Consider the following 24,088-nt stretch of genomic DNA (forward strand, 5'->3'; position numbering starts at 1 on the left):
CCTCTTCATTTATGGACTTCTGTGTTTCTAGTTTATTCCTTCATTTGTGCAGTATTTCTCTGCCTTTTCATCATTTTTTTTTTCAAACTTACTGTGTTTGAGGTCTGCTTTCCCCTAGCTTCAAGGTTGAATTCTTTCTTCCTTTTGGTTTCTGCCTTCCTAAGGCTGGTGCAGTGGTTTGTGTAAGCTTCCTAAAGGGTGAGATTTGTGCTGAGTTTTTTTTTTTTTTCCCTCTGATGGGGCAGGGCTGAGTGAGGTGGAAATCCTGTCTCCTGATGACTGGGTTTGTATTTTTGTCTTGTTTGTTGTTTGGATGAGGCATCCTGCATAGGGTGCTACTGGTAGTTGGGTGATGCTGGGTCTTGTATTCAAGTGGTTTCCTTTGTGGGAGTTCTCACTATTTGGTACTCCCTAGGATTAGGAGTTCTCTGGTGGCCTAGGGTCTTGGAGTCAGTGCTCCCACTCCAAAGGCTCAGGGCTTGATCTCTTGCCAGAAATGGAGATTCCACAGGTGGTTTGTTATGGCATTAAATGAGATTAAACAAATACCCAAACATAAGAAACCAAAGATGATCCACAGACAAGTGCAGTTACAAAATCAGGCAAATAATAATTAAAATAATGGAATATACACATAAATACCCATAAGCAAACTCAAAACAGTCCAACAAAAATAAAGTACAATAGACTGACCCTGCAAATGAAGGAAACCAAAAATGATATCCACCGGTTAAGAACAAAATTAACTGAAGCACAAACTGGAAAACAAAACTAAAGCAAGATGTCAACTGGGGAATAAAGCAATGAAAACAAAACAAACAAATATGGTGAGAAAAAGAAAGGGAAGAAAGAAAAGAATAGAAATGCAAAGTTAAATAGAGGTAGACAAAGATTTATATATATTAAAGATTAACTGCAAAGGGAAAAGAACAGGAAAAGGATAGGAAAAGTAAACAAAGGAATAAATATAGAAAAAATAATAGGTTTAAAAATGTTTTAAGTTAAAATTATAAAAAAAGAGAAAAAAAAAAGGAAAACTCCACAGAACTGCAAAAGACCGATGTAGAGGGAGAGGTTTATTATAACAGCAATACAAAGTGTGATTTAAAAAAACTCAAAAGCTTAATTAGATCTCACAGTGCTAATACAACTGACAACTACAACAAAGGGGGTAAAAAGGAAAAGGGGGAAAAAATCCAAAAGAAACTACAGAACAAGTCAAAATATAAGAATAATACATGTTTTTCTTGAGTCTCTGTTGTTAGCATGCTTTCCCTCACTGGGAGTCACAGTCCACCTCGCCTCCCTAGGATGCCCTCCAACACTGTGCTGGTCTCTGGACCTGCTGTGGGGACAGCTCAGACTCTAATCTGGTCCTACTCCTGTGTGTTCTTGCCTCCAATGTCCACAGCTATCAGAACGAGTACATTTTCTTTTGTGGGAGCTCTCAATGTCCTTTAATATATTCTATAGAGACAGTGTCTGCTTAGTTGATTATGTGGATTTAATCTGCAGCTGGTACAGCTGGTGGGAAGGTTTTGGGTCTTCTTCCACACTGCCCCTGGGTTTCAATTGTGGTTTTATTTCCACCTCTGCATGTGGGTCACCCACTGGGGTTTGCTCCTGAGGCTTCCCTGAAGGACTTGGTTTTGCCCCTGTGAGGGCCAGGAGTGGAGGTGGTGCAGCTGCTTGGGTTGCAGGGGTTCTGGCAGCACCAGGTACTCAGGGGAGTTGGCAGCTAGGGCAGCAGGAAATATAGTGCTCTAGAAGGGAGGGCAACCAGTATTGGCCAATACGCTCCAGTATTCTTGCCTGGAGAACCCCCTCCCTGACAGAGAAGCCTGGCAGGCCACAGTCCACAGGGTCACAAAGAGTCGCACACAACCGAAGAGAACCCATGTGCACAGGTGCAAGTCTTTTTTTGCCTGTGGCAGCTCTGCCCCAGTGAGGATTAAGTGTGAAGGTGGCATGGCTGCTTGGGTTGAGGGGACCCTGATGGCACCAAGTGTGCAGGGACACAGACTGCCTCAGCCGCAGGAGTTATGCCCCTATCAGAGTCTTTTTTCAAGCCTCTAGTAGTTGGCAATCAGAAGGCCTCTTTGGCTAGTCTTTCTCCATATTTCCACCCCTTCAGGCACTTAGAGGGCGCCCTGGCCTGGGGTGCTTCTCTGTTGTTTGTGGCATCAGGCACATAGACGGGCCCCCCAACTGGGGTCCTGCTCTGTAGACTGGCGTGTCAGGCACTTAAAGGGGCACCCTGGGTGGGGTCCTATTCTGTTGTTCTACGTGTCAGGTGCTTGATGGGCCAGCCTATCTATTGTTCAGCTACCAATGCTGGAGTATGGGGAGAGAGAGGCTACGGTGACTGATCCACTATGCATGACTCAGCAGTATCATCTTGCTTCCATGGCTGCCTGGCTTTCTCCACAGGCATGTCCCACCACAATCTCCTCCCTCATGTCCCCTCGGTCCGTCTCTACACAGTCAACAGCAGTCCTTGCCCTGGGATTCCTCCAGCACCCTTACACTCCAGCTCCCAGCTGCTGCGGCTTCTAGGGAACCTGCGTCCCTGTCCGGGGCACATATGGCTGCAGCAAGGACTGTCTGATTCTCATTCCATTTAGGCTGTCACAGATCAGCTGCTTCACTCTCAGCCTTAACTGTTGGACCTAGCAATTGCCCTGATGTGGGGACCCTGCTTCAGTTCCCCCACCTGCTGAAGGCAGATCCAGTTCTACTAACACTCCTGTTTTTCCCCCTAGTTCCTTCATCCTACGGAGTTCTGCGTGGTTCTATATATTCTTTTCTGGTGGTCAAGTACTCTCTCTGCTCTCAGCTGGTGTTCTGCAAGCACTTCTGTGTCTGAAGGTGCACTCCTGATGTATCTGTGGAGAGAGATGTACTCCATGTCCAACTACTCCTCCGCCATCTTGTTCCTGCTTCCTGCCACTTAGTTATAAGTTTTTAGAGCAAAAAAGACAATACTTACTGCTGTAGCAAAATGGTGAATAACAGCAATGGAAATGCAAGCGTCACAAGATCCACTGCGAATTGGTACTGCCAAAGCATCACAGACAAAGGCCTGATATTGCCTCTCTCTACAAATGTCCACAAGGTTTTGGCTATGATCACAGCCAATCTGTAAGAGAGAAAGAATTACAAAACACCTTGTTTAAATGCCATAAAGTTATTAGACAGATTTCATATTCATTGTGAAAGGGTCTAAGACTATGATATTATCAGTTCTTACAGCCAGTACAAAATCATTTATATAATTTACAAGGGAGCATTTATAATTTTAACAGATATCAGACAGAATTCAAATTAGTGAATCGAAACAAATGACTAGAATAAAAATACCACTGGTGGAAACGAGAAGTTCTAATTGGCATCTAATTGATCACCATTCAGAATCTTGAATTTTTTTGTAATATTTTATTTTTTATCTTATTTTATTTGCCATGCCACATGGCATGTGGATCTTAGTTCCCTGACCAGGGATCAAACCTGTGCCCCCTGCAGTGGGAGCATGGAGTATTAACCACTGACTGCCAGGGAAGTCCAATATCACACATTTTAAAATGGAAATTATGACATAAAGACATTTAGTCATTTGGGGGAGCTACAAATAATAGGTTCAAAGTATCTCTTATTAGGATATAAACTATTTAGTAATGGCCCAGATGTCATGAGGATGGCTTATTTTATCCTGCTTCTTTATACTTTCAAGATGTATTACATGCACCATCATAAAATAAAATCACCCTAAATAAAGTTAAATAACTTATTTCATTTTTTAAAGCCATTGATTCTTGTTCTGCTAAATATTTATATCTCAAGAAAGCTGAGCACCAAAGAATTGATGCTTTTGAACTGTGGTGTTGAAGGAGATTCTTGAGAGCCCTTGGACTGCAAGCAGATCAAACTGGTCAATCCTAAAAGAAATCTATCCTGAATATTCATTGGAAGGAGTGATACTGACTCAGAAATCCAATACTATGGCCACCTGATGTGAAGAACTGACGCATCAAAAGACCTTGATGCTGGGAAAAATTGAATGCAGGAGGAGAAGGGGACAACAGAGGATGAGATGGTTACATGGCATCACTGATGGACATGAGTTTGAGCAAGCTCCGGGAAATGGTGATGGACAGGGAAGCCTGGATGCTGCAGTCCACGGGATCACAAAGAGTCGGACACAGCTGAGTGACTGAACTAAACTGAGCTGACAAGAATACAGTGTTGCATTTGAAATTTGTAAAATGCAACTGAATTAATTTTTTTTAGTATAACCAAACCATTCTATGGCAATGAAAACAGTGAAGGCAGCTAACAGCATCCTTTAATCTCCCCAAGCAGGTGAGGCCTAACATGCCTTAGGCATATGTCTGGTACTGTGGCAAGTGTCTGTGGGTTAGGACTGCCTGTCTTTTCTCTAGTTTTGCTATTGTTTTGTACACAGCTTTGCTGTTCTAAAGATACCATATATAGAGGGAGTGACAGAAACAGAGAGAGACAAGAAAGAGAAAAAAAGAGAAAGTGCATGCATGCACGTGCAATGTGCACATATAAACTAGGGAAGGAACTGGAGGTTAAAGTTAAATCACTAATAATTAAAAAAAAATCACTAATGATTATCTCCAGATATTTCTTCTTAATCCAATCTCTACAATAGAGAGGAGATATATATAAGTAGATTTCATCTAACAGAGGTAGCCACATAAAGTTTATATTTACTCATTGGAATTTTTGATGTGATAAGTTTTGATTAATGCTGAAGGATCAGTATTCCCTCAGTTCATCTGAGAATAAAGATATGAATCTTCTCATTAAAAGAATTCTGAGTCAAGTCACACTGCCATGTCAGTAATACTTAATATGAATTTGCTCAATTTCTAATTAACATTCAATAGCTTCAGTATTCCAGCCCACAGCTGCATTAATACCTGAGGTATAATAAAGGTACCAAGCTAGAAGTAAAGTATAGTAATGTCATTTTGATTACATTTTAAGATGGAAAAGTACTAAGAGTCCTTTAGTAACAACAGTGGCACAATTCCCAATTAACTGCTCTTGTTACCTGTGTAAGATATATAATTGGCCTTGTTGTTGTTCAGTGGCCAAGTCATGTCTGACTCTGTGACCCCGTGACTGTAGCACACCAGGCTTTTTTGTCCTTCATCTTGGTATGTAGTTAGCAAGATAGTTTTTCTGACTTATTTGTTAAGCTACTGGAAAACTAAAAGTTTCCAATCTCTGGAAGGATCAGGTAGAGAGAAAAGGTAAATATTTCAGTTTTGCTTTGTTGTTCTTGTTCAGCCACTCAGTTGTGTCTAACTCTTTGTGACCCTGTGGACTGCAGCACACCAGCTTCCCTGTCCTTCACTATCTCCCTGAGTTTGCTCAAATTCATGTCCATTGAGTCAGTGATGCCATCCAACCATCTCACCTTCGGTTGCCTCCTTCTCCACCTGCCCTCAATCTTTTCCAGCATCAGGGTCTTTTCCAATGAGTCAGCACTTTGCATCAGGTGGCGAAAATATTGGCACTTCAGCATTGGTCCTTCCAGTGGAAAAGAACCCCAAAGCTGGGAAAGATTAAGGGCAAGAGAAGAGGGTGACAGAGGATGAGATGGTTGGATAGCATCACTGACTCAATGGACATGAATTTGAGCAAACTCAGGGAGATAGTGAAGGACAGGGAATCTCAAAGAGTCAGACATGACTTAGCGACTGAACAAGAGACTCTTCAGTTTCTCTTCATTTTCTGGCATTAGAGTGGCATCATCTGCATATCTGAGGTTGTTGACATTTCTCCCAGCAATCTTGATTCTAACTTGTGATTTATCTAGCCCAAGATTTCGCATGATGTACCCTGCATATACATTAAATAAGCAGGGTGACAATACACAGCCTTGACATACTCCTTTCCCAGTTTTGAACCAGTCTGTTGTTCCATGTCTGGTTCTGTTGCTTCTTGACCTGCATACAGGTTTTTCAAAATTTTAAAATCATCAACGTAATATTAAATATTCAATTCTAAAGATACTGATAAAAAGGAAAAAGCATTCAACTTAATAACAGAACTAAATCAAGTTTCACTTTTCTTCTATTAAAGTATCAAAAATATTTCAAAACCGAAGTATACTACAGTAATTGCACTGTGATGTAACTTCCTCTCATAACATATTCATTAATACAAATTTGCTGGACCTAGTTTAAAAAGCAATTTTACAAACCATCTTTTAAGAAAGATAAAAATGTTCACAACTTTTACCCCAATATTTATTCTTCGAAAAATTTATCCTAAGAAAATAATCCAAAGTACGGAAAAAGGTAAACAGGCTAAGGAAACTGTCTTTAATGAAATCTACCGTATGTTACAGCACATTCTTTGTATTAATGTACTTAACTCTTGACAGTGACAAGATGGTAGAGTAGAAGGACTTGAGCTCACCTCCTCTCACAGAAACACCAAACTACTCTCAAGAAAATAGGAAAATCACCACCAACTGCTGAACAACAATCAACAAAGAAGATATTCTACATCCAAAGATAAGAAAAATCCACAATGAGACAGCAGGAAGAGTGCATCTGCAACACAATCAAATTCCATTCCGACTGAATGGGCAACCCACAAACTGGAAAATACATCACAGAGTTTCTCCCACAGGACTGAGAGTTCTGAGCCCCATGTCAGGCTCCCCAGTCTGCAAGCCTGGCATCAGGAGGAGGCCCCAGAGCATTTGGCTTTGAAGGCCAGCAGGGTTTGATTGAAGGAATTTCAGAGGACTAGGGAAAACAGGAACTCCAGTATGGAGGGGGCACATAAGGTTTCATGCACACCAAGACCCATGAACTTGGTGACTTCACAGGAGCCCGTGCTAGACCTACCTGTTTGTCTTGGAGGGTATGCTGCAGGGGCAAGTGTGTATATGTAGGGGTAGGGAGGGCTCTGGCTCACTGCGGGGATAAAAACCCTGGTGGCATAGGTACCAGCTCACTGGTGTGAGCTCTCCTGGAGACACCAAGACCTGGCCCCACCCAATAGCCTCTGGCTCCAGGGCTGGGATGCCTCAGGCCATATAACCAAAAGGGAGGAAACACAGACCCACCCATCAACAGAGAAGTTGCCAAAAGTTTTCTTGAGCCCACAACCACCTCTTAAACACATCTTTGACACAGCCCAGCCCAGCAGAACAAGACCCAGCTCCACCCACCAGCAGGCATGTACCAGTCTCTCTAACCAGGAGACTCACATAACCCTCTAGACCAGCTTTACCCACCTACAATCCTGCAGCCTACAATCTACAATGCTGCAGCCTACAATCTACAATGCTGCAGCCTACAGAATAGAGATTGCAAACACAGAAAGTGTCAAATTGGAGCTTGCCAAGGGCATTTGCCTCTGCAGAGATTGAATCCTGTGCTGCTGCAGTTGCTAATGTTTGACACACCCTGAAAAATGAAATTAAAAGACGCTTACTCCTTGGAAGGAAAGTTATGACCAACCCAGACAGCATATTAAAAAGAAGAGAAATTACTTTGCCAACAAAGGTCCGTCTAGTCAAGGCTATGGTTTTTCCAGTAGTCATGTATGGATGTGAGAGTTGGACTATAAAGAAAGCTGAGCGCTGAAGAATTGATGCTTTTGAACTGCGGTGTTGGACAAGACTCTTGAGAGTCCCTTGGACTGCAAGGAGATCGAACCAATCCATCCTAAAGGAGATCAGGATGTTGAAACTGAAACTCCAATACTTTGGCCACCTGATGCGAAGAGCTGACTCATTTGAAAAGACCCTGATGCTGGGAAAGATCGAAGGCGAGAGGAGAAGGGTACGACAGAGAATGAGATGGTTGGATGGCATCACTGACTCAATGGACGTGAGTTTGAGTGGATTCCAGGAGTCAGTGATGGACAGGGAGGCCTGGTGTGTTACAGTCCATGGAGTCGCAAAGAGTTGGACACTACTGAGTGACTGAACTGAACTAAAGGGAGTACAGGGTGGACAGTGAGGCACTCAGTGCTCCAAAGAAACTGGTAGAACAGGTCTTTAGGTAGTTAGATATTTTCAGGAAATGATTTCACAATCCCAATCCTTACATCTCCTCATTTTAGAAAGCGCTAAATCCCTACATGGTGACATTGTTGGTCTTGTTGTTCAGTCACTTAAGTAGTTTTTGACTCTTTGCAACCCCATGGACTGCAGCATGCCAGGCATCCCTGTCCTTCACTATCTCCCTGAGTTTGCTCAAACTCATGTCCATTGAGTTGATGATGCCATCCAACCACCTGATCTTCTGTTGCCTCCTTCTCCTGCCCTCAATCTTTTCCAGCATTGGGGTCTTTTTCAGTGAGTTAGCTCTTTGCATCTGGTGGCCAAAGAATTGGAGCTTCAGCTTCAGCTTCAGCACCAGTCTTTCCAATGAATATTCAATGTTGATTTCCTTCAGGATTGACTGGTTTGATCTCCTTGCTGTCTAAGAGACTCTGAAGAGTCTTTTCCACCACCACAGTTCAAAAGCATCAATTCTTTGACACTCAAGCTTCTTTATGGGCCAACTCTCACATCCATACATGACTACTGGAAAAACCATAACTTTGACTATACAGACCTCTGTTGGCAAAGTAATGTCTCTGCTTTCTAATATACTGCCTAGGTTTGTCATAGCTTTTCTTCCAAAGAGCAAGTGTCTTTTAATTTTGTGGGTGCAATCACTGTCCACAGTGATTTTGGTGTCCAAAAAAATGATATCTGACACTGTTTCCACTTTTCCCCCACCTATTTGCCATGAAGTGATGGAGTCAGATGCCATGATCTTTGTTTTTTGAATGTTGAGTTTTAAGCCAGCTTTTTCACTCTCCTCTTTCACCTTCATCAAGGGGCTCTCTAGTTCCTCTTTGATTTCTGCCATGAAGGTGGTGCCATCTGCATATCTGAGATTATTGATATTTCTCTCAGCAATCCTGATTCCAGCTTGTGAATCATCCAGCCCAGCATTTCATATGATGTACTCTGCATATAAGTTAAATAAGCAGGGTGACAATATACAGCCTTGATGTACTCCTTTCCCAATTTTAAACCAGTCCATTGTTTCATGTCCAGTTCTAACTGTTGCTTCTTGTCCTGCATACAAGTTGATCAGGAGGCAGGTAAGGTGGTCTGGTATTCCCATCTCTTCAAGAATATTCTACAGCTTGTTGTGATCCACACAGTCAAAGGCTTTAGCGTAGTCAATGAAACAGATGTTTTTCTGGAATTCTCTTGCTTTTTCTATGATCCAGCAGAAGTTGGCAATTTGATCTCTAGTTCCTCTGCCTTTTCTAAATCCAGCTTGTACATCTGGAATTTCTTAGTTCACATACTACTGAAGACTAGCTTGAAGGATTTTGAGCATAATCTAGCTAGCATGTGGAATGAGTACAATACTACAGTAATTTGAACATCCGCTGGCATCAGGTCCTCATAACTAGCTGAAAACCATTTGTAAAATAAGCACTTGACTGCACTGAACTCTCCCTTCACCAAAATCATATACATTGACCTTCCCCCACCACCACTCTGGAACAGTTTCTCAGAGCTAGCTGAGCTGCTGTCTCTGGAGCTGCAGTCCTCATTTTGCCCCAAACAAAACCTAACTTGCACTCATGTTGTGCATCATATTTTAGTCAACCCTTATGGCAACCAGTGAAGCAACCCAGATGGACTTCCCTCCTTCACCTGCACTCTATAAGGAACCAGAGCTTTGCTACCAGCAGCAGCCCCTTGTGCCCATCTGCTTTCTCAAGGAGTCCAAATGAATTTTGCTAAGTCTCTCCTGGTTCTTTGATCTCCTGTATTGGTTAATGATACTGAATTTTACTTGGCAGTTGAGCAGGTTACCTGCCCCTCCCAGTTGAAAGATACTGGGGGGAGGAGGCCAACTGAACTATACTCAGACATACCCACTCATGGTCTAGACACTAAGGGGGCTCAGTTGTAAGATATCAAGAAATACCCCTCCAGTAGACAAATTTTAGTGGGGGAGGGATGGTTGAAAGACACCAGGAAAAACCCACCAGTGTAAAAGTACTGGTTGGGGGAGGGTCAGTTGAAAGATACTGAGGTTGTTCAGTTGTAGCAGATTGAGTGGTCTGTGCTGAGTTAGGTAAGAGGCTGACATAAGGCTCTTCCTCAGTTCAGGTGCCTTAATAGAATTTGTTGGGATAAAAGTGAAGAGTGAATTTTATTCACAACACATTCAACTTAAAATGGGAAATAGAGCCTCCTAGAAAGAAGGAGCATCAGAAAGTAGCTTCTAACACTTCAGCCAGGGTTATGAACACACAAAACTTATACTTGCAAGTAACTACTTAATTGAGGAAATTATACTGAAGGAGACATCAACCGAAAAAGTTGAGGTTCTTTTGATAGTCCAAAATTGATATTTTGCATGCATAGTTAGAAAAAGCCAGTCCATAAAATCAAACACACTGAATAGAATGCTTACTTTAGTACCAGAAGGTTCTAGAAAAGGAAACAACAGAGGAACTTCACAGGAAACCAACAAGAAATTGCTTTAAACTATATCAGAACTAAAAAAGGCTGCTAGCACTGACTCTGCTAGGTCATAGATCTAGTAGGACTGAGAAGTCACATTTGGCTTTTCTTATGGGTACCTCTTTGGGATCCTCTTGGGGCATTTTTTTTTGCCTTTTGGCTTTCATTTTGGGGTATTACATTGCTGTTTATTCCATTTGGCTTTTGATTTCTAGGCATCTCTTTGCCATTTGTTTTATTTGGAATGTGACTTCCAGTTGGTGAGGTTCTGGTTTGCTTTGGTTACTTTGGTTTGAACACAAAGATTGGTTTGAGCACGCAGACATCCAGTATGAACTGCTTGAGCTGAAATGGGAAATGCTTCCTCTAAGGTTCCACAACCAACCTGGGAACCCCTTGGGAAAAACTGTAAATGACTGTTTTATAGCTCTGGTCCAATGACAAAGAAAAATGGCCTAAAAATATTAGATCTCTACGATGGGTAAATGGACTGAAGTTCCCTTACTTTCAGGACTCTTCCCCTATAATCAACAGCCTGTTGTTACTTCTGCTAAGTCGCTTCAGTCATGTCCGACTCTGTGCGACCCCACAGACAGCAGCCCACCAGGCTCCACTGGCCCTGGGACTCTCCAGGCAAGACACTGGAGTGGGTTGCCGTTTCCTTTTCCAATGCATGAAAGTGAAAAGTGAAAGTGAAGTCGCTCAGTCGTGTCCGACTCTTCGAGACCCTATGGACTGCAGCCTACCAGGCTCCTCGGTACATGGGATTTTCCAGGCCAGGGTACTGGAGTGGGTTGCCATTGCCTTCTCCAGATCAACAGCCTGGGGCTGGTCAAACTAAGACCTCTCACCTCCCCAGAGGGGCAGTCCCCAATGGGACCAGTTGCCCTTGTTATCAGGGCTGATTTGAGGACTATCTAGTCTAAATTTAGGCTATGAAACTATGACCATAGAAATATAAAGAGAATTTTTGATAGTGTGGCCATAATAGTCTTTAGACTCCAGAGAAAATTGGCTAAAACTTTTTTGAAATTTTCCTACTAGGAAAAGATGCTTTTCTCTCCCTTTGCCTTGAGACCATGGCTCTCGGGGACACTTGTCTAGATCATTACTAATTCTTGAAACTGAGAAAAAAAAAAAAAGGAAAAATCCTTATTCCAACTGTTACATATAAACTAATGAGTTTTATATTGTGATATGTGATTCATGCCTAAGTTTGGAAAACAAAGTTATGAGATCTCTTGTGTCTATTTGGATATATGTATATCTCAGTATATATCTTTGTATTTGGATATTGTTGCTGAAGTTAATTTGTAAATGAGCTCTATTTAATTGGTTTAAAGAAAAGTAGGCACTTAAAAATCAAACAATGCTAAGTCCAAGAGAAATTAAGCTAAATGGATTTCAGGTTCATGTGAATTGGGAAATACTAATGATCTAATTAATACTTGGTATTAATGTTTGTTTGTTGACATGTGTTCGTACTTACATTGATTTTGGTAAATAACAGGACAGGGCTCACATGTGACCACACCAGAGAATCCCTCCCTATTGACTCAGGTTTTGCTTGTGGTGGAAAGTTCACTGGGATTTTCCGTTTTGGACTAGCTTTCTTATGGGTAAGCTTTGTTCCATCTTGTAGTCCCCCCAAACACCCAGGGTATTTTTAGAAGACTGTGAGACCTTCAACTATGCTTCCATGAAAGCAATTGGTATTTCTCTCTCCTGTGCCCAAGCCCTTAGGGGAAAAAAAAAGAGGGGTGGGGGCAGTGATAGGGAAGAATCCTTTTGAACTCAAGCCAAAAAATAAAACAAAAAACACTGAGATTTCTGGTTCAGTCTTTATGTAAAAGTTAACAGGTAAAAGAATTTTGAACTGACTTGAAAGTAAGTACTTACAAATTAAATCTAAATATATAAAAAACTGGCCAAGATAAATTTTAGGACTTGTGATCTGGGAGATATTCAGTACTGAATTGATATCTGCTACTGAAGTGGCTTAAGCTTGTTGGTTTGATTAATATAGATTTGTCTAAAGTTACCAATGTTAAGTATAATATTCCTGTTGTACCTAGGTTTCAGTTCAGTTCAGTTCAGTCGCTCAGTCATGTCCGACTCTTTGCAACCCCATGAATCGCAGCACGCCAGGCCTCCCTGTCCATCACCAACTCCCGGAGTTCACCCAAACTCACGTCCATCGAGTCAGTGATGCCATCCAGTTATCTCACCCTCTGTCGTCCCCTTCTCTTCCTGCCCCCAATCCCTCCCAGCATCAGAGTCTTTTCCAGTGAGTCAACTCTTTGCATGAGGTGCCCAAAGTACTGGAGTCTCAACTTCAGCATCATTCCTTCCAAAGAAATCCCAGGGCTGATCTCCTTCAGAATGGACTGGTTGGATCTCCTTGCAGTCCAAGGGACTCTCAAGAGTCTTCTCCAACACCACACTTCAAAAGCATCAATTCTTCGGTGCTCAGCCTTCTTCACAGTCCAACTCTCACATCCATACATGACCACAGGAAAAACCATAGCCTTGACTAGACGAACCTTTGTTGGCAAAGTAATGTCTCTGCTTTTGAATATGCTATTTAGGTTGGTCATAACTTTCCTTCCAAGGAGTAAGGGTCTTTTAATTTCATGGCTGCAGTCACCATCTGCAGTGATTTTGGAGCCCAAAATAATAAAGTCTGACATTGTTTCCACTGTTTCCCCATCTATTTCCCATGAAGTGATGGGACCGGATGTCATGATCTTCATTTTCTGAATGTTGAGCTTTAAGCCAACTTTTTCACTCTCCACTTTCACTTTCATCAAGAGGCTTTTGTGTTCCTCTTCATTTTCTGCCATAAGGGTGGTGTCATCTGCATATCTGAGGTTATTGATATTTCTCCTGGCAATCTTGATTCCAGCTTGTGCTTCTTCCAGCCCAGCATTTCTCATGATGTACTCTGCCTATAAGTTAAATAAGCAGGGTGACAATATACAGCCTTGACCTACTCCTTTTCCTATTTGGAACCAGTCTGTTGTTCCATGTCCAGTTCTAACTGTTGCTTCCTGACCTGCATACAGGTTTCTCAAGAGGCAGATCAGGTGGTCTGGTATTCCCATCTCTTTCAGAATTTTCCACAGTTTATTGTGATCCACACAGTCAAAGGCTTTGGCATAGTCAATAAAGCAGAAATAGATGACCACTGGAAAAACCATAGCCTTGACTAGACAGACCTTTGTTGGCAAAGTAATGTCTCTGCTTTTTAATATACTATCTAGGTTGGTCATAACTTTCCTTCCAAAGAGTTCAGTTCAGTTCAGTCGCTCAGTCGTGTCTGACTCTGCGACCCCATAAATCGCAGCACGCCAGGCCTCCCTGTCTATCACCAACTCCCGGAGTTCACCCAGACTCAGGTCCATCGAGTCAGTGATGCCATCCAGCCATCTCATCCTCTGTCATCCCCTTCTCCTCCTGCCTCCAATCCCTCCCAGCATCAGAGTCTTTTCCAATGAGTCAACTCTTTGCATGAGGTGGCCAAAGTACTGGAGTCTCAGCTTCAGCATCATTCCTTCCAAAGAAATCCCAGGGCTGATCTCCTTCAGAATGGACTGGTTGGATCTCCTTGCAGTCCAAGGGACTCTCAAGAGTCTTCTCCAACACCACAGTTCAAAAGCATCAATTCTTTGGCATTCAGCCTTCTTCACCTAGGTTTACTAGTGGTCAAATAAAACCTTATCTGTTAAAAATCTGTTGACAAGGCAAGTAACTCAATGTGGAAAAAACTGTAAGGAAACTAAGCTCTGTTTTCAGTAAAAGAAAGTGTGAGAAATAAAAGAATACTGAAAAGAGTTATGCATAATCAGGATTTCCTAAGACTGAACTGAATTTAGTTGGGTAAACGAACCTTTTTGAGACTAAGCTAAGACTTGGATTTGGCTTTTTCTTTCCGTTCAGAGAAAAGTTTTCTTGGAATGACATTTTTGATCATATGATTTCAAATCATATGATCAAATATACATTGATAACAGATGATATGAGTTTCTTTGCCTTTAAATGATTTGTATTTGCTTTTGAGATCTCTGGTAACTTTTGTTAAGGAATAAGTATGGTCTCACAGTGACTGATCTTATCTAATCAAGTGATTTTAAACTTTTTGACAAGTTTCCCAAATATCAAATTTTAATTAAAGTTCTTTTGATTTCTGGCTAACGTTGGGATGCTTCAGAGGACCCCTGAAACATCCCAAAGAGAGATATTTAATTAGGTGCATTTGGTATGCTGAATTGCACGGAAAGTATTGTTGAGTGAGTAATAAATCACCTCAGATTATATACTATGGTAAATGTTACTAATACAGCTATCCTAGAAATTATATGGAGTGCCTAAAGTTCTGATATGTCCTGGTTAATAGGTTATCAGTCATAATTCTAGTTATAATAGTAAAGTGTTGTCACGGCCATAACCAAGTTTCTTTGTCAATTGCATTGTGAATAGATTTTAAATGTGCCTTCAAAGTCTTTTGCCATTATAGACAGTTAAGGTTTTATTTTGATGTTTTTGCAAAAATGCTTCCTCCTCAAGAAGATTTATAAAAAGGACTTTTGGATAAATACAATTTTCTGACTTTCAGACCATAATGCTGAACCGGGTAAGAAATTAAAGGATTCTAATGGGAAATCTGATGGCTTCCCAAAGGTTAACAAAAGGACAGAATGAACTGGTGAATACGCTTATAACTTTTATGGTTTATATCTGAAAAACTACTGGTTTGCACTGTGTTTTCCAGGTATAAGGAAAACCTTCCCCTCAAACTAATTATGACTTAGAGTAATTTGGTAAAGTTACACTTTTACAACTTGAGGCCTTGCCTCCAGGTGCATGCAGAGGCAACCTGGTTCAGGCTGAGCTATCTACATTACACAAAGATGGCCAACTAGAAGGGTATGCGCTCATCTTCTCCTGCGAGAACACCAAAATTACGACTAGCTGCTGAACAATCATCGATAGGAGAATGTTGGGACCCACCAAAAAAAGATACCCTACGTCCAAGGGCAAAGGAGAAGCTGCAACAAGATGGCAGGAGGGGCACAATTGCATTTAAAAATCAAACCTCATACCCACCAGAGAAGCTTGGGAAAGTACAACAAAACCTTGTGTACACAGGAACCAGGGAAAGGAACAGTGACCCCCAACAAGAGACTGAGCCAGACCTGCCTGTGAGTGTTTGAGGGTCTCCTGTGGAGGCCTGGGTTAGCAGTTGCCTGGCATGGGGACAGGGACTCTAGCAGCAGCAGTCCTAGGAGGTGTGGCATGTGGCATCAGTCCTCCTGGACGAGGTTGCCATTAGCCCCACCATAGAGCCACAGGGTGGGCAATCCCAAATTGGAGAACAATTATACCAAAGAAGTTCTGGCACTACTGCGAAAGTTCTAGGCCCCACAACAGACTTCCCAACCTGGAGATCCAACAAAGGGACTGAAAATCCCCAGTGAATTTGACTTTGAAGGTGAGTGGGATTTGATTATAAAATGTCCACAGGACTGGGGAAACAGAGACTATTGGAGGGCACAAACAAAATATAGTGTACACTGGAGCCAAGGAGAAAGGAGCAGTGACCACATAAGAGACTGACCCAGACTTGCCTGTCAGTGTTTGGGAGGCACTGGGTCAACAGGGGCCTGCTGCCAAGTCAGGGCATTGACAGCAGCAATTCTAAGGGCATGGCATGCTGGCATAAATCCTTTTGAAGGAGGTCACCATTATCCCTACTGTAATTTGGCTTGAGGCCAAACTATAGGAAGGGAACACAACCCCACCCATTAGTAGAAAACTGGATTAAAGATTTACTGAGCATGGCTTTGCCACTAGAGCAAGAACCAGTTTTCCTCACAGCCAGTCCCTCCCATCAGAAAGCTTGCATAAACCTCTTATCCTCATCCATCAGAAAGCAGACAGAATGAAAACCACAATCACAGAAAACTAACCAAAATGATCACATGGATCACAACTTTGTGTAATTTAATGAAACTATGAGCCAAGCCTTGAAGGGCCACCCAAGCAAGATAAATAGGTCATGGTGTAAAGTTCTGACAAAACATAGTCTACTGGAGAAAAATGGCAAACCATTTTGGCTCCTGCCTTGAGAACTCCATGCACAGTATGGAAAGACAAAAAGATATGACACTGAAAGATGAACCACCCAGGTCAGTAAGTGTCCAATATCCTACTGGAGAACAGTGGACAAATAGTTCCAGAAGGAATGGGGAAGCTGAGTCAAAACCAAAATAACACCCAGGTGTGGATGTGACTGGTGTGTAAGTGAAGTCCAATGCTATAAACAATATTACATAGGAACCTGGAATGTTAGGTCCACAAATCAAGGTAAATTGGAAGTGGTCAAAAAGAGATGACCACCATTTTAGGAATCAGTGAACTAAAATGGACAGGAATGGGCAAATCTAATTCAGATGACCATTATATCTCTTCATGTAAGCAAGAATCCCTTAGAGGAAATGGAGTAGCCCTCATAGTCAACAAGAGTCCAAAATGCAGTACTTGGGTACAATCTCAAAAATGACAGAAGGTTCTCCATTCATTTCCAAAGCAAACCATTCTACCACAGTAAATCCAAGTCCATGCCCCAACCTTAATGCCAAAGAACCTTAAGTTGAACACTTCTATGAGGACCTATAAGACCTTCTAGAACTAATACTAAAAAAAGATGCCTCTTTCATCACAGGGTACTGGAATGCAAAAGGATTAAGTCAAGAGATACCTGGAGTAAGACGCAAGTTTGGCCTTGGAGTACAAAATGAAGCCAGGCAAAGGCTTACAGAGTTTTGCCAAAAGTATGCATTGGTCATAGCAAACACCCTCTTCTAACAACACAAGAAATGACTGCCCATCATGAAAAGATGGTCACATAAAGGACAGAAATGGTATGGACCAAACAGAAGCAGAAAAGATTAAGAAGAGGTGGCAAGAATATACACAAGAACTGTACCAAAAAGGTTTTAATGTCCCAGATAACCATGATGGTGTGATCACTCACCTTGAGCCAGATATCCTAGAGTGTGAAGTCAAGTGGGCCCTAGGAAGCATGACTATGAACAAAGCTAGTGGAGGTGATGGAATTCCAGTTGAGCTATTTCAAATCCTAAAAAATTATACTGCTAAAGTGCTGTATTCAATATGCCAACAAATTTGGAAAACTCAGCAGTGACCACAGGACTGGAAAATGTCAGTTTTCATTCCAATCCCAAAGAAGGGCAATGCCAAATAATGTTCAAACTATCACACAATTGCACCCATTTCACATGCTAGCATGATTATGCTCAAAATCCTTCAAGCTAGGCTTCAACAGTACATGAACCAAGAACTTCCAGATGTACAAGCTGGACTTGGAAAAAGCACAGAGATCAAATTGCCAACATCTGCTGGATCACAGATAAAACAAGGAAATTACAGAAGAACATTTACTTCTGCATTACTGAGTACAGTAAAGCCACTGACAGGTGTGGATCAAAACACAGAGTGGAAAATTCTTAAAGAGATGGGAATATCAGACCACCTTACCTGCTTTCTGATAAATTGGTGTGCAGGTCAAGAAACAACAGGTAGAACTGGACATGGAACAATGAACTGGTTCAATATTGGGAAAGGAGTATGTCAAGGCTGTACATTGTCACCCTGTTCACTTAACTTATATGCAGAGTACATCATGCAAAATGTAAGCCTGAATGAAGCTCAGGATGGAATCAAGACTGCCAGGAGAAATACCAATAACCTCCGATATGCAGATGACATCACCCTAATGGCAGAAAGCAAAGAGGAACTAAAGAATCTCTTGATGAAGGCAAAAGAGGAGAGTGAAAAAGCTGGCTTAAAACTCAACATTTAAAAAATGAAGATCATGACATCCAGTCCCATCACCTCATGGCAAACGATGGGAAAACAGTGGAAACAGTGACAGACTTTATTTTCTTGGGCTCCAAATCACTGCAGATGTTGACTGAAGCTATGAAATTAAAAGATGCTTGCTCCTTGGAAGAAAAGCTATGACAAACTAGATAGCCTATTAAAAAGGAGAGGCATCACTTCACTGACAAAAGTCTGTATAGTCAAAGCTATGCTTTTTCCAGTAGTGATATTTGTATGTGAGAGCTGGACCATAAAGAAGGCTGAGAGCCAAAGAATTAATGCTTTGGAACTGTGGTGCTAGAGAAGACTCTTGAGGTTTCCATGGACAGTAAGGGGATCAAACCAGATAATCCTGAAGGAAATCAACTCTAAATAGTCATTAGAAGAAGTGGTGCTGAAGCTGAAGCTCCAATACTCTGGCCACCCGATGAGAAGAGCCAACTCACTGGAAAAGACCCTATTGCTGGGAAAGATTGAGGGCAGGAGGAAAAGCGGGTGACAGAGGATGAGATGGTTGGATGGCATCACCAACTCATGGTATAAGAGTCTGAGCATTCTCTGGAAGATAGTGAAAGTCAGGGAAGGCCAGCATGTTATAAGTCCATGGGACTGCAAAGACTTGGACATGAAGGAGCAACTGAACTGAAAGACAACAACAAGAAAGCAAAATTGAAACATTTTTACCTTTTCTCTCTACCCTATCCCTCCAGAGATTGGAAACTCTAAGTTTCCAGTAGCTTTTTCAGATAAATTAGAAAAACTATCTCAGTAACTGGTCCATATAAAGAAATCTTGGAATTCTGCAGATCAGGAGAAGGGAAGAATTCACCTAGATCTGTTGGGTAAAATCTGTGATAAGCCCTTGGTGTGACTTTCCTAGCCCTGAGAGTTTTAAGTTCAATCTGAGACTCTTTATAAAAGTTTCAGTGAAGCAAAATATATATATATATATAGATAGCATATTCAAAAGCAGAGACATTACTTTGCCAACAAAGGTTCGTCTAGTCAAGGCTATGGTTTTTCCTGTGATCATGTATGGATGTGAGAGTTGGACTGTGAAGAAGGCTGAGCACTGAAGAATTGATGCTTTTGAATTGTGGTGTTGGAGAAGACTCTTGAGAGTCCCTTGGACTGCAAGGAGATCCAACCAGTCCATTCTGAAGGAGATCAGCCCTGGGATTTCTTTGGAAGGAATGATGCTGAAGCTGAAACTAGTACTTTGGCCACCTCATGCGAAAAGTTGACTCATTGGAAAAGACTCTGATACTGGGAGGGATTGGGGGCAGGAGGAGAAGGGGACAACAGAGGATGAGATGGCTGGGTGGCATCACTGACTCGATGGACGTGAGTTTGAGTGAACTCCGGGAGTTGGTGATGGACAGGGAGGCCTGGCATGCTGCGATTCATGGGGTCGCAAAGAGTCAGACACGACTGAGCGACTGATCTGATCTGATCTGATAGTTATGGTTATATAAACCACCAGGCCAGTTTTATTGAAACCAGGCTTAGTTTGCAAACAGACTTGTCTTAATTTAGTTATATTTGGTAAAAATCAAGGTTAATTTTAGGGAGAAAAAGATATTTTGATGAATGTTAAATCCCAGTTTGTCAATTGAGGTCTGTATCTACTAAGACTCATTTCCTAGATAGTTGTTTGTTGTTATGCTATACTAATATATATTGTCACCCTGCTTATTTAACTTATATGCAGAGTACATCATGAGAAACCCTGGGCTGGAAGAAGCACAAGCTGGAATCAAAATTGCCGGGAGAAATAACAATTACCTCAGATATGCAGATGACACCACTCTTATGGCAGAAAGTGAAGAAGAACTAAAAAGCTCCTTGATGAAAGTGAAAGAGGAGAGTGAAAACGTTGTTTTAAAGCTCAACATTCAGAAAACTAAGATCATGGCATCTGGTCCCATCACTTCATGGGAAATAGATGGGCAAACAGTGGAAACAGTATCAGACTTTATTTTTGGGGGCTCCAAAATCACTGCAGATGGTGACTGCAGCCATGAAATTAAAAGACTCTTACTCCTTGGAAGAAAAGTTATGACCAACCTAGATAGCATATTAAAAAGCAGAGATATCACTTTGCCAACAAAGGTCCGTCTAGTCAAGGCTATGGTTTTTCCAGTGGTCATGCATGGATGTGAGAGTTGGACTGTGAAGAAAGCTGGCGCCGAAGAATTGATGCTTTTGAACTGTGGTGTTGGAGAAGACTCTTGAGAGTCCCTTGGATCAAGGAGATCCAACCAGTCCATTCTAAAGGAGATCAGTCCTGGGTGTTCATTGGAAGGACTGATGCTGAAGCTGAAACTCCAACACTTTGGCCACCTCATGCGAAGAGCTGACTCACTGGAAAAGACTCTGATGCTGGGAGGGATTGGGGGCAGGAGGAGAAGGGGATGACAGAGGCTGAGATGGCTGGATGGCATCACCAACTCGAAGGACATTAGTTTGAGTGAACTCCGGGAGCTGGTGATGGACAGGGAGGCCTGGTGTGCTGCGATTCATGGGGTTGCAAAGAGTCGGACACAACTGAGTGACTGAACTGAACTGAATATAAAATTTAATTGAATTATTAAAGGATATTCTAAGCTTTTTTCTTAGGCTTATCTCAGTAATCAATCTTTTGACAAAGATGAGATGCCTCACAACCTGCAGCAAGGACTGGAAAAAGACATAACTGGACCATAACTAGAAGACAAGTGTCTAGAGATCTTTGACTATTAAGACCTAAATCCAGTAAGAGCACACTGAGTAGCCTTCTTCAGAACTAGGAATGAGTCTTCCTAGCAATGTGGAATGGGATGGTCATGAAATGCCTCCCAAAGTATGGTCAAATTTATTACCATGAGGGGGTCCTCTATTGGCACTTGCAAAGGGCATTTGTCATCTGCCTCTGGAGAGAATGAATCCTCTGTTGCTACAGCTGTTTACTTTCACACCCTGAAGGGAATTCAGGGTAGAGAGTGAGGCACTCTGTGCTCCAAGGAAACTGGTGGAACAAGTCTTTAGATAGATATTTTCAGAACTGATTTCATGATCCTTATCTCCTCAGATCTAGAAAAGCACTAAATCCCTTCATGGTGACATCACCTCCTCATGCCTAGCAGAAAACCTTTTGTAAGGTAAGCACTGGATTGCATTGAACTCCCCTTTCACCAAAATTATATATATTGAGCTATCTTCCTGACCCAGGAATCGAACCCAAGTTGCCCGCATTGCAGGCAGATGCTTTACCGTCTGAGCCACCAGGGCAGCCCTATTGAGCTTCTCTCACTACCAATTTAGGGCAGTTTCTCAGCTATCTGAGATACTGTTTCTGGAGCTGCAGTCTTCATTTTGCCCCAAATAAAACCTAACTTGCATTCTCACATTGTGCATGTTTTTCTAGTTGACAAAAGCGGGACAAAGTGAGATGGCAGAGAAATATGTTCCAAATGAAGGGAGAAGATGAAAACTGAGAAAAACAAGTAGAGAAATAGGCAATCTACCCAAAAAAGAGTCCAGAATAATGATAGTAAAAATGATTCAAGATCTTGAAAAAGAATGGAGGCACAAACTGAGAAGATACAAGAAACATCCAATAGGCACTTCCCCGGTGGTCAGTGGTTAAGAATCTGCCTGCCAATTCAGGGCACATGGGTTTGATCCCTAGTCTGGGAAGATCCTACATGCTGCAAAGCAACTAAGACTATGCCCCACGGCTACTGAAGCCCTTGCGCCTGTGCTCTGCAACCAGATAAGCCACCACAATGAGAAGCCTGTGCATTGCAATGAACAGTAGCCCCTGCTCACTGCAACTAGACAAAGTACAAAGATCCAAAACCTATGGGTGGCAGCAAAAGCAGTTCTAAGAGGGAAGTTTACAGCAATACAGTCTTACTTCAAGAAAGAGAAAAATCTCAAATAAACCTAACCTTACACTTAAAGCAATTAGAGAAAGAAGAACAAACAAAACCAAAGTTAGTGGAAGGAAAAAAATCATACAGATGAGAGCAGGAATAAATGAAATAGATGAAGACAGAGAAAAAAAATCAATGAAAGTAAAAGCTGGTTCTTTGAGAGGATAAACAAAATTGATAAACCTTTAGCCAGGTATATCAAGGAAAAAAGGAGAAAGGACTCAAAACAATAGAATTAGAAATGGGAAAAAAAATCACAACTGATACCACAGAAATCCAAAGGATCCTAAGAGACTGCTGCTGCTGCTGCTGCTACTAAGTCACTTCAGTCGTGTCTGACTCTGTGCGACCCCACAGACAGCAGCCCACCAGGCTCCCCCTTCCCTGGGATTCTCCAGGCAAGAACACTGGAGTGGGTTGCCATTTTCCTTCTCCAATGCATGAAAGTGAAAAGTGAAAAGTGAAAGTGAAGTTGCTCAGTCGTGTCAGATTGCTACAATTAAATAAACTCAAAATGGATTAAAGACCTAAATATAAAACCAGATACTATAAAACTCTTACATACACACACACACACACACAAAAACAGGCAAAAACACTCTTTGATATAAATTGCAGCCATATCTTTTTGGATCCAGCACCAAGAATAATGAAAACAAACAAACAAATAAACAAAAATAAACAAATGGGACCTAATTAAACTTAATAGTTTTTGGACATAAAGGAAACCATAAACAAAATAAGACAACTCAGAGAATGGGAGAAAATATTTGCAAATGAAGCAACCAACAAGGTATTTTGTATATCTCAAAAAAAAAAATCCTGACAAGATATTTTGTATATCTCAAAAATACACAAACCTCTCAGGCAGCTCAACATCAAAAAAACAAACAACTGAATAAAAAAATTGGGCAGAAAATCTAAGTAGACATTTCCATACATATAGACAAAAAGCACAAGAAAAGATGGTCAACATCACTAATAATCAGAGAAATACAAATCAAAACTATAATGAGGTATCACCTCACACCAGTCAGAATGGCCATCATTAAAAGTCTATGAACAATAAAGGCTAGAGTGTGGAGGAAAGGGAACTCTCCTCCACTATTGTTGGGAGTGTAAATTGGCATAACCACTTTCAAGAAGAGTATAACGGTTACTTAAAAAAAATAAAAATAGAACCACTATATGATCCAGCAATCCCTCATATTAATATGTTTGTGTGTATATACATATATATATGTACACACACACAACATAATATTACTCTGCCATAAAAATGAAATAATGCCATTTGTGGCAACATGAATGAACCTAGAGGTTTATCATACTAAGTGAAGTAAGAAAGATAAATATATATATTATATTATTAAATATAATATCATGTATATGTAAAAATTTAAAAAAATGATACAAGTAAACTTATTTACAAAACAGAAACAGACTCATAGACTTAGAAAAAAAACTTATGATTACCAAAAGGGAAATGTGGGAGGAGGGATAACTGAGGAGGTTGGGATTAACAGATACACACTCTCAATATATATAAAACAGACAGTCAACAGAAATCTACTCAATCCTCTGTAATAACCTATTGGGAAAAGAATCTGAAAAGGAATAGATATATGTATATGAATAACTGAATCACTCTGCTTTACACCTGAAATTACCACAACATTATAAATCAACTACAATCCAACATAATTTTTTTTAAAAACACACAAAT

General features: G+C 41.3%; 1 protein-coding gene across 3 annotated transcripts in view; it reads right to left on the reverse strand.

Moving 5' to 3' along the window:
- ALKBH8 (alkB homolog 8, tRNA methyltransferase) overlaps positions 1-24,088 on the reverse strand; it is a 124,315-nt gene that overhangs the window by 2,626 nt on the left and 97,601 nt on the right. For all 3 annotated transcript variants that reach the window (XM_061440212.1, XM_061440210.1, XM_061440209.1), the window contains one exon: positions 2,990-3,139. In XM_061440212.1, the coding sequence (XP_061296196.1) occupies positions 2,990-3,139 (150 nt within the window). The remainder of the gene's footprint in view (positions 1-2,989; positions 3,140-24,088) is intronic.

This window comes from Bos javanicus, chromosome 15 (assembly GCF_032452875.1).
Source record: "Bos javanicus breed banteng chromosome 15, ARS-OSU_banteng_1.0, whole genome shotgun sequence".
NCBI classification, from domain to species: domain Eukaryota; kingdom Metazoa; phylum Chordata; class Mammalia; order Artiodactyla; family Bovidae; genus Bos; species Bos javanicus.